The 11,114-nt window shown below is 36.3% G+C and overlaps 1 protein-coding gene across 1 annotated transcript in view; it reads left to right on the top strand.

Moving 5' to 3' along the window:
• The window catches only part of CFAP43 (cilia and flagella associated protein 43), a 157,594-nt gene that overhangs the window by 10,436 nt on the left and 136,044 nt on the right, over positions 1–11,114 (top strand). The window contains 1 exon segment of the mRNA XM_069098895.1: positions 7,995–8,142. Coding sequence (XP_068954996.1) covers positions 7,995–8,142 — 148 coding nt within the window.

Genomic DNA, 11,114 nt, shown 5'->3' with positions numbered 1-11,114 from the left:
GCTGATGATTTATGTGGGTTTATTTTTTATCCTGTAACTTTGATGAAGTTGTTCATTTTTTCAATAAGTCTTTTAGTTGATTCTTTAGGATTCTCTAAATATACCAACATATAGTCTGCAAATAATGATAGTTTTGTTTCTTCATTGCCTAGTTTCATTCCTTCAATTTATTGTCTTATTGCTATAGCTAGCATTTCTAGTACAATATTTAATAATAATGGATATCCTTGTTCCACCCCAATCTTGCTGAGGAAGCTTTTGGTTTTAGATAGATACTTATCGTTGTCTATTTGTCATCTTCCCCATTAGACTGTGAGTTCCTGGAGGGCAGGGAATGTCTTTTGCCTTTTTTTTTTGTATCCTTAGTGCTTAGCACTGTGTCTAGCACAGAGCAAATGCTTAATATATAACTATTAAGTGAATGACTGACTAGCACCTACCTTCGATCTTTATGACGATTAAATTAAATTATATAAAACACTTTGCAAACCTAGATAAATGTTAGCTCTTCCTAAAATGGGAGTGTGGGGTATGTGGAGAATATGAAGGGGAGGTAACCCAGCAATTTTTCCTTTTATCTCAAACATTCTTCAAGAACCAAGCCATGAAAAAAGTCGGTTTTTCACAACAATATAGAAGCATTCTATGTTCTGCCCCAACAGAGTCGTGCCGTTTTACAAAGAGCCATTATGAAGAGGAATGTTTATCTTATTTTCCCTAATGCTTTGCTTTAACATCACATTGATTTCCAAATATGCCCTTCCACCTTCCCCTACTCATAAGCCATCCCTTTTTACAAATATTAAAACATTTAAAAATCTATTTAGTAAAATAAACACATCAACTGAGTTTGCTGATATATGTAATATTCCACTTCCTAGATATTCCCCCTATGAAGTGAAAGGAATGTTGGTCAGTGAAGTACATTTTCTCAACTCTTCTCTGAGACTAAGATGGGTCATTGCAGCTATACAGTATTCACTTCATATAAGTTTTCTCATGTTTTTCTGTATTCTTCATATTCATTTCTTCCTTACTGTGTGGAAATTTCTCCCTGCATTCATATACCACAGGTATTTTAGCCATTCCTCAATCAATGGGCACAAATTTTCTTTCTATTTTTTTACACAAAGAAATTTCTCCCCAAAGTTCTCCTATGAATATTTTAGTGGAAAAGTTTCTATCTTTGATATTCTTGGGATATAAACCTGCAATGGTGGGATCTCTGGGTCATTTAAATCACTTTTGGACCATGTCACTATGGACATTTAGTCATTGTGGACATTTTAGTTACTTTTAAATCAAAATTCCAAACTGCTTTTCATAATGTTTGGCCAATTCCTAATTCTAGCAAACTGTACTAATGTGTCTCTCTTTCCACAGCCTCCTTCAACCTTATTTCCATATTTTGTCATTTGGGGTATCTGAGGTTGAACCTTAAATTTTTTATGTATGTTTGTTTAGTTTTTCATTCATGTCTACCTCCTTATGATTACCTCATTTGGGGTTTTCTTGGCAAAGATACCCAAGTGATTTGTCATTTCCTTCTCCAGCTCATTTTTGTGGATGAAAAACTGATACAAACAGGGTTTGATGACGTGTCCAGGATCACACAGTTAGTAAGTGTCTGAGGCCATTTTTGAACTCAGGAAGATGAGTCTTCCTTTCTGTAGACCTGGCACTATCCACTGTACCACCTAACTGTCCCTGTTTTTATTTATATTTCTTTTATTATTAGTGAACTGAGACATTATTTCATATGACAGTTAACAATTCAGAATTCTTCTTTTGAGAACTACTTATTAATTTCCTTTGATTACTTAGCGAGGGAAATCTTTTTGCATCTAACTATCTAGATCTATAAGTCTTGGATATCAGACCTTTATCAGATATATCTGATGCAAATTTTTTTCCAGGTGGCCACATACCTTTTCATTTTAGTAGCATTAATATTATTCTTGCAAAATTTTAACGTTTAATGTGAGAAAGATTATTAATTTTTGTGATTGTCACTAACCTTTATTAAAAAGTTGAGAATTGGGAGGCAGAGCCAAGATGGTGGAGTAGAAACAGGACTTCCACACAGCTCCCACTTCTACCTCCTCCAATCCATGTAAAAAATGACTCTAAACAAACTTTGGAGCTACAGTACCCACAAAACGACAGAGAGAAGCTAACTTCCTGCTGAAGACAGCCCAGCAGGCCGGCAGGAAGGGGCCAGCAAAGCACTCTGGGAGTCAAGCCCAGCCCCATGTGAGCTGTAGGTTTTGGCCTCAGGGGAGCTACAACCAGCCCCTGGCTGAAGGGACTTCAGATCACCAGCAGCTGTGGTGGTTTCCAGAATTATCAACCCATAGATGCTAAGGACAAAGTGAGAGGTCAGTGCAGGGTGAACTTTGGGAACTGGGGAGTCTGGGAGTGCAGTCCAGCCTTTGCCCCCTGGAGGGAGAAGCGGCTGAGGTCTGGCGGCCATGCAGCCACATGGCTGCTTTAGAGCTCCTGGCCTACAGACTGTAGGGGGACCAAGCCACCATTCTGAGGGGTAATTGCTCTTGCTTTAACCTTCTTGGATCTGGATCACTGTCTAGGGTGAAGGTCCTGGGGTGTGTGACCAGTTTGCCAGAGCTTGTGGAGGCTTCAGAGAAGGCAGCCAACTAACAGCTCCAGCAGCTGAGAAAACCCCAGCAATTGGGACAAAGCTCCCCTCTCTGGTAGCAGAGTTCTACTTTGGCAAAAAGCTCAAAAGTCAAGTAATTGAGTGGCAACATGAGCAAGCAAAGGAAGCAAAGCAAGCACAGCAATACGACTTTACACTCCTATTTTGAGGACAAAAAAGATCAAAGCATGCAACAGGAGGAGGACAGCAAATTCAGAACTCCTGCACCAAAAGCTTCCAAGAAAAATATGAACTGGTTACAGGCCAGACAGGAGCTTAAGAAGGATTTTGAAAACCAAATAAGAGAAGTGGAGGAAAAATTAAGAAGAGAAATGAGAATGATGCAAGAAAAGTATGAAAAGAGAGTCAACAACATGACTGAAGCAAATAACACCTTAGAAAATAGACAAACTCAAATGGCAAAAGAGGCTCAAAAAAGCAATGAGGAGAAGAATGCCGTAAAAAGCTGAATGTTCCAGATGGAAAAAGAATCTCAAAAACTCACTGAAGAGAATCATTCCTTCAGAATTAGACTGGAGCAAATAAAAGCTAGTGACTTTATGAGAAATCAAGATACTATTAAACAGATCCAAACAAATGAAAAAATAGAAGGCAATGTGAAATATCTCATTGGGAAAACCACTGACCTGGAAAATAGATCTAGGAGAGATAATTTAAAAATGATTAGACTACCTGAAAGCCATGATCAAAAAAAGAAACTAGAAATCATCCTTCAATTAATTCTCAAGGAAAATTGCCCTGATGTTTTAGAACCAGAGGGCAAAATAGAGGTTGAAAGAATACACTGATCACCTCCTGAAAAAGATCCCCAAAAGAAAACTCCTAGTAATATTATAGCCAGGTTCTGGAGCTCCCACATCAAGAAGAAAATATTACAAGCAGCCAGGAAGAAACAATTTCAATATTGTGGAAACACAATCAGGATAACACAGGATCTGGCAGCTTCTATACTGAGGGATTGAAGGGCTTGAAATATGATATGCTGGAGGTCAAAGGAGCTGGGATTAAAACCAAGAATCACCTGCCCAGCAAAACTGAGAATCATGTTTCAGGGGAAAATATGGTCATTCAATGGAATAGAGGACTTTCAAGAATTCTTGAAGAAAAAAACAGTTGAATAGAAAATTTGACATTCAGATACAAGAAGCAAGAGAAGCATGAGAAGGTAAACAGGGAAAAGAAATTATAGGGAATTTATCAAAGTTGAACTATTTACATTCCTATATGGAAAAATAATAATTGTAACTGATGAAACTTTTCTCAGTATGAGAATAGTTGAAGGGAATAGAAATGTACATATATGTGTATACATGCATTTATATGTCTACATAAGAGGGTATATGAGCATATGAATACATATGTGAGTGTGTGTATATATGTGTGCAGGTATACATAGAGGGCACAGGACCAATTGAATAGGAAGGGATGACACTTAAAAGGGGAAATTAAGAGGTCAGAGAGAAATATAATGAGAGGAGATGGGGAAAGACAGTGGGGTAAACTATCTCATATAGAAGAGGCAAGGGAAAACTGTTAAAATGAAGGGAAAGAACAGGAAGGCAAAAGAGAATGAGTCAACCTTACTCTCATTGAGTTTGGCTCAGGGAAGGAATCATACACACACTAAATAAGGTATCTTACCCTACAGGAGAGTAGGGGGAAAGGGGATGAGAGGGGGGATGAGGGAAGGGAGGGAAGTTGGAAGCACACACTTTTGAAAAGGGAGGGGATCAAAGTAGAGAATAGAACAAGTGGGGGTGGGATAGGATGGAGAGAAATATAGTCAGTCTTTCACAATACATCCACTAAGGAAATGTTTTGCATAGCTACACATGTACAATCTATATTGAACTGCTTATCTTCCCAGTAAGGGTGGGTGACGAGGGTGGAAGAGAAAGAATCTGGAATTCAAAGTTTTAAAATCAAATGTTTAAATATATATATATATACATATATATACATACATATATATATAATTTTACATGTAATTGGGAAATAAGATATACAGGCACTGGGGCATAGAGATCCACTGTGCCCTACTAGAAAGTCAGAGAGGGGATGGGAGGGGATATTCAGTGGGATCGCTGTTTTGGCATGGTGGGTAGTGGAAAAATGGGGAGAAAATTTATAACATGAATGTAAACTAAAAATAAACATAAAATTCAATTTAAAAAAAGAATGGATGAAATTTTCCCATCAACAATTGACAAGCATTTATTAAATACCTACTATGTGAAGAAAAAAAAATGTTAAGAATTTGTTTACCCATTGCTATTAAAGGTGCTCAGTCTGCTTCTTTTCTCATTCTTTTTTGGAATATTTGTTACTATTCAGGCCACACTGCCATTTTGAGTTTGTTGTGGAATATGGTGGAAGATGCGATCTAAACCTAATTTCTGGAAGTCATACTACTTTCCATTTTTTACCATCAACCATCAACTAGGGGGTTTATTGCATAGTGGCCACTGAGTTCAGTGATATCTAATACTTCCCTGCATGGTCTAATCCATTTAAAATCCTAATATTTAGGTTATTTTAGTCCAAATAATTATTTGACTTACCTGAAAAAACAAAATCCATTGACATTGTGAGAACTGAACATCATCAACATGAAATTATTTCTTAACAGACAATTTGATTCAACAAAACAAGCTTTTATGTGCCAGGCTGCTATGGTTACAATGTACTAGGCACTGAACTAGGTGCAAGGGATAAAAGGAAAAAAAAGTACCTAACCTTAAGGGGCTTGCATTTTATTGAGGTGTGAGAAGAAATTATTCATAATTTCTTTGGGTATAATATAATTTTCTCTGTGTGCAGTCAGATCAAAGAACAAAAGTAAAAATCAACATAAATTTGGAAGTATGGTTGAAGCTAAGAAGACATTGAAAATAGCAGCAGCTTCAGCATGACCATTTCAGATGAACAATTAGTGAAGGAAAATGGGAAACGAATGACAGCAATATTGATCTTGATTGTCTCTTTTTTTCTGCAAAAGCTTAACCAATAAAAGTAATCATCATGAGAAGGCTAAAATTGCCCAGAAACTACCATAGTCAAACAAACATTTGCTCTCCTTGCCAGATGTAGAAAGAGGGCACCAAAGAACCATACCAGTTTATAAAACAATTTCATTTAAAAAACATGATGGTAGACAACAGAAGGTTGCATGTAATGTTATTTTTTAAAAAAAGGAAAAAATAGTGGGAGTGAAAGTAAGTCTGTAGAAAGCTTGGCACAAGACCCAATTAAGCCATATCATCTTAAGGGCATGTATAGGCAAAACCAGATGGAAAAGAACAAATAAGTGGAAAATAGAAGAAATTTTTCACTTTTTTCTATAATGATCTTTTTCATTAAGCTTGAAAGAGGAACAAGTATATTTAGACCCTAACATTTTAATCAGTGATGTCTATATAAAGAAGTTGAAAAAGCACTGAAGAAAATGAAATTAGGAATAGTGCCTAGATCAAACAAGTACATTCTTAGAAAGTTCATCATGGAGGCAATGGAATTTTGGAAGCTCCAACAGTTCAGTTTATATGATTATATGATATCTCAAGGAGGGAGATATACCAAAAGAATTATTTTTAAAGATGGTAATATTAACCAAAAAATGAATTGAGAAAATATCAATAACTGGCAGCCCATGTATCTACTTCCTTATCTTTATGATCTACCCACATATAAAAAATAATACCTCATGCATATATGAAGAGAAACTTGGTAGGTTTTCATGAATGTTTCTCTACAGCAGACCATATGTTTACATGTATGTAATTGGATAAAAAGTCATGAAAATTAAAGGTTATCAATGTACATTGTTAATAATTTTTTTTTAATATTTGCCTCAGAAGTCTCTTTAATAAGTGGTCTCTTGGACTTATGTTAAAATCATGATAAAGATCTCTGTTCCATAACCTTCTGATTGTTAATTCTGTGGAAATCATAAAATAGGAAAATGTATGTTGACCAAAGGTATTTGTCAGTGTTATAAAGATGTGAAAAGTCATTAAGTTTAATAGCTTTTCAGCAGGACAAATGTTTCTCAGTGTGTAGAAATTCATCATATACAATGCAAAAATGAGCAAAAGTGAATTTTCTGATTTCATTTCAGTAGAAAGTTTTCACTATAAACCCGTTTTTCTCTTTACATGGTTTTGCTCAATACTAACATTAATTTCTTAATCATATCTAAATGTTTTTGTGTTTTTATATGAGTGTAAGGTGTAGCAAGAAGGTTAGCTTAACTGTTATGTAGAGTGCAAGAAGGAGAATAATGTATAATAAGTCTGGAAAGGGAGGTTGTGGTCAAGTTGAAGGACTTTACATGCCAAACAGATGAGTTTGTATCTGATAAAGATAATAGGGGCCACAGGAGTTTACTGAGTAGGTGAAGTGCCAGTCAGATCTGTACTTTGGGAAGTGTAGAGAAGATGGACTGGAGGAGGGGGAAGACTTGAAGGAGACCAAGTAGGAGGTTGTTGCTATAGTCCAGGTAGCTTGTGAGGACCTAAGCTTGGGTGATTTTTATTTGAGAGAAGGAAGAGGATAGATGGGAGAGAAGCTGCAAAAAAATAAAAATGACTAGATTTACCAACTGCTTTGATTATGTAGTGTGAGTGAAGGTCAGTAATACTATAGGAGGCTATGATCCTGGGTGACTAGGTGGTGGAAGCTGAACACTGGTACCATTGGGGGAACATTACTATAAGATTTTTAAATGCAGATAAAAATCCATCCATGCCTTTCTTTGCCAGTTGAAGAGGTCCCTCGATCGATGGGTGATTACTATAGGGCTTGCTCTCTGAAGGGTGCCTAGAAAGTGATATATTGATATGGGAAGCAGCTTCTGGGTACACTGTGTGAATGTGGGCAGGTTTTCCCAGCGGCACCTGCACTGCTACTGTTAATGGGGGTCTGGGCTGCAGTGGGATTTCTTTGAAAGTTTTGCCCTGGAAACAAAAGGGGATGAAATTGGGAATTTGCACAGATCTGGGATCAGGGAGAGTGAGGGTGTGTTTGCAGTTAATGAGGTCATGCCAGAATCCCCTTGAGGTCTTACCACAGACTCTCAGGGATTTGGAACCCTTATTTTGCAAACTTCTGATTTAGGTAACCTGTTTCATGGTCTTGAAAATTCGCTTGTGACTAATTTATAATCGTAATGTATAGTTTTACAATTCATATAGAAATGACAAAGGAATTTTTTTAAGTCTTGTTTTTATCAGAAATGCTTCCATATTGGTTTACATAAATGTTTATTTTCTATTATTGATATTCTTGATTATTTTCATGTTTGTTTCTGTTTCTTTAGGCCGGTAAATCTTCCTACAGTGGATGGGACTTTTATAAAAGAATTTGCAGGAATGTTCTCCCAAGGGCTCAAAGATCCTTTCTATGGACCCATATTACCACTTTCTGCTGTTGCTGGGCTAGTTGGCATAGAAGCAGAAAACTTCAAGGTAATTGCCAATACACTATTTTCTCAATAATCCAATCCATACTATTCTATTAAAGGTACCTGTGCCCTGAAACTTGGAAGTTGGGTTCTAAGGACATAGTCATATATGGGTCATTATTAAAACACAGAAAATAACTGTTCTCATGTCACTCTAATTCTTTAGATGCAATTCAATACAATTCAGCACATGTTTGTGAAGTTCCTCTTGTAGTGTGTGTAGATCACTGGGCAAGGAATAGGGGGGAAATAAGCTATGACTTCATGAAAAAGAGATGTTTAACCAATTATTCTTTTTCTTAGAACATTCTGTAAAATGGGAATAATAATAGCCATCTAACTTATAGGTCTGTTCTGAGGCTCAAATCATATAGTGGATACCAAAGTTCTTTGAAAATCATAAATCATGGGGCAACTAGGTGGCTCTAGAGTCAAGAGGACCTGAGTTCAAATCTGGCCTCTATTTACTAGCTGTATAACCTTGGGAAAGTCACTTAACCCCAATTGCCCTGACAAAAAGATTTTTAAAAATTATTAATCACAACATAAGTCAATCAATATTTGTTATTTACTAATTTAATAATAAAGGTATAGGAACAGATCTTTAACTTTCTTTAGTTGTTTCATTGAGAGAACAGTTCATTAGGCATGAAGCTTTATCAAAGCAACTTCATTTATGCATATTACTAATATAATATTGGGTTTATTTTTAATAACTAGTCGAACACATTTTAAATATCTATCTTTCAGGAATGGAGGCTTAACTGCTATATAAATACTACTTTAAAGTACATGTCTCTTAGGTTTTCAAATTTTTTTTTTGCCTTCATATAGTATATTGATTTTTTTCTGGGTTTTTAGCCCATGCTTTTCAATTGTGTATATGGTGCATTCTAACTTCTCACATGCATCTTCCTCATTCTTGAGACGACTTCTGTGATCATGATTTATGCCCCCTGATATGCAATTTCTGTCCTTCTAAAGGAACCTCATGTTTTTGCCTTCAGTTCCAAACATATCTCTCTCACCTCCTCTTAGGGCCATCCCTCACATTAATAAATAACAAAAGAGCACACCAACATATAAGAAAAGTGTAACATACCCAGTATTCTAATCCTACTCTTCCCTACTTCTCCAAAAGGGATGTTTTTTTCATATTTCTTCTCTGGGACCAAGCTTGTTCTTTGTAATTTTATAATATTCGGTTTTGATTGTTTTGCGGTCATTTTGCTTTTTATTTACATTGTTGTAGTACATTATATGCATATTATTTTCTTAGTTTTGCTTTCTTTGCTTTGCAGTTCACTTAAGCCTTTTCAAGCTTCTCTGTATTCATCATGCTTATTTTTTACAGCATGATAATATTCTATTACATAATGTACCACAATTTGTTTAACCATTCATCAATTAATGGACCTTTATGTACTTTGCTTTCAGTTTTTTATTATAACAAAAATGCTGCTATAAATATTTTGGGATATAGGGAACCTTTCTTTTTGTCATTGATTCTCTGAAGATATTTGATGACCAGTGGGATCTCATGGGTCAAAAAGTATGAACATTTTAGCTACTTCTTTGCCTAATTACAAATTGCTTTCCAGAATGGCTATACTAATTTAAGCTCCACCATCAATGCATTAGTGTATCAATTCTTCCACAGATTTGTATTTGTCTTATAATTACTGACAGAGGATTTTTTATATAACTGTTAATAATTTGCAATTTTTACATGTGAAATCATGCAAAGCAGACTAGCCATGTTGCAAAGAAAAAGTGAAAAAATTGCACTCAAGAGTTCATCATTTCTTCCTCTGGAAGTGGATAGCATTTTCATCGAGTCATTTGAAATTGTCTTGGGTCATGTACTAGCCAGAGTAGCTAGTCTATCATAGTTGATCACTGGTATAATATTGCTTGGAGGCCATCTCCAATTGTCCTGATATCTATCTTGCCACTCGACCCAGATGGTTCTGGAGAAGAAAGTGAGGCTGGTGACTATGCATAGCTTTCCCTCATTTAAGTCCAATGCACTTGCAAGTCCGGGCATCATCTTGCTCATGTCATGGTCCTCTTCAAGAATGAAGAACAAACAACAACAACAATATTGTTATTACTGTGTACAATGACCTCCTGGTCCTGCTCACTTTACTCTCTATGAATTCGTATAAGTCTGCCAAAGTTTTTCTAAACCAATTTCTCTCATAATTTCTTACAGCACAAAAATATTCCATCACAATCATAGACCACAACTTGATTAGTCATCCCCCAACTGACAGGTATCCCATCAATTTCCAATTCTTTGCCACTGCAAATATGAGCGGCAATAAATATCTTTGTCCATGTGTGTGTGTGTGTGTGTGTGTGTGTGTGTCCTTTTCCCTCTTTTGTTGATTTCCTTGAGATACAGATCTAGTAATGGTACTGTTGGTATGCACAAAGGGTATGCATAGTTTTATACCCCTTTTGACATAGTTCTAAATTGTTTTCCAGAGTGGCTGGACCAGTTCAGAAGTCCACCAACAGTGCATCAGTGTTCCTGTTATTCCATGTTCCCTCTAGCATTTATCATTCTTCTTTTCTGTCATGTTAGCCAACATGATAGATGTGAGATGATACCTCAGAGTTTTTAATGTGCATTTCTCTAAGTGGTAGGAGGGGCAGCTAGGTGGTACAGTGGATAGAGTACTGGGCCTGGAGTCAGGAAGATCTGAGTTCAAATCTATCCTCAGACACTTGCTAGTTGTGTGACTCAGGGCAAGTTCCTTAACCCTTATTTGCCTCAGTTTCTCATCTATAAAATGGGGACATACTAGAGAAAGAAATGGCAAGCAACCTCAGTATTTTTACCAAGAAAATCCCATGAACCAAAGTCTATGAGGTCATGTAGAGTTGGATATGACTGAATGACTGAATAACAACAGCAATAATCAATATTGGCTTAGAGCATTTTTTTCATTTGACTACAGAGAGCTTTGA

The sequence above is a fragment of the Petaurus breviceps genome, unplaced genomic scaffold, assembly GCF_028583685.1.
Source record: "Petaurus breviceps papuanus isolate PSGF00001 unplaced genomic scaffold, PetGlider_PUasm1.0 37, whole genome shotgun sequence".
Taxonomy (NCBI): domain Eukaryota; kingdom Metazoa; phylum Chordata; class Mammalia; order Diprotodontia; family Petauridae; genus Petaurus; species Petaurus breviceps.
This window is presented reverse-complemented; position numbering and strand designations above follow the sequence as displayed.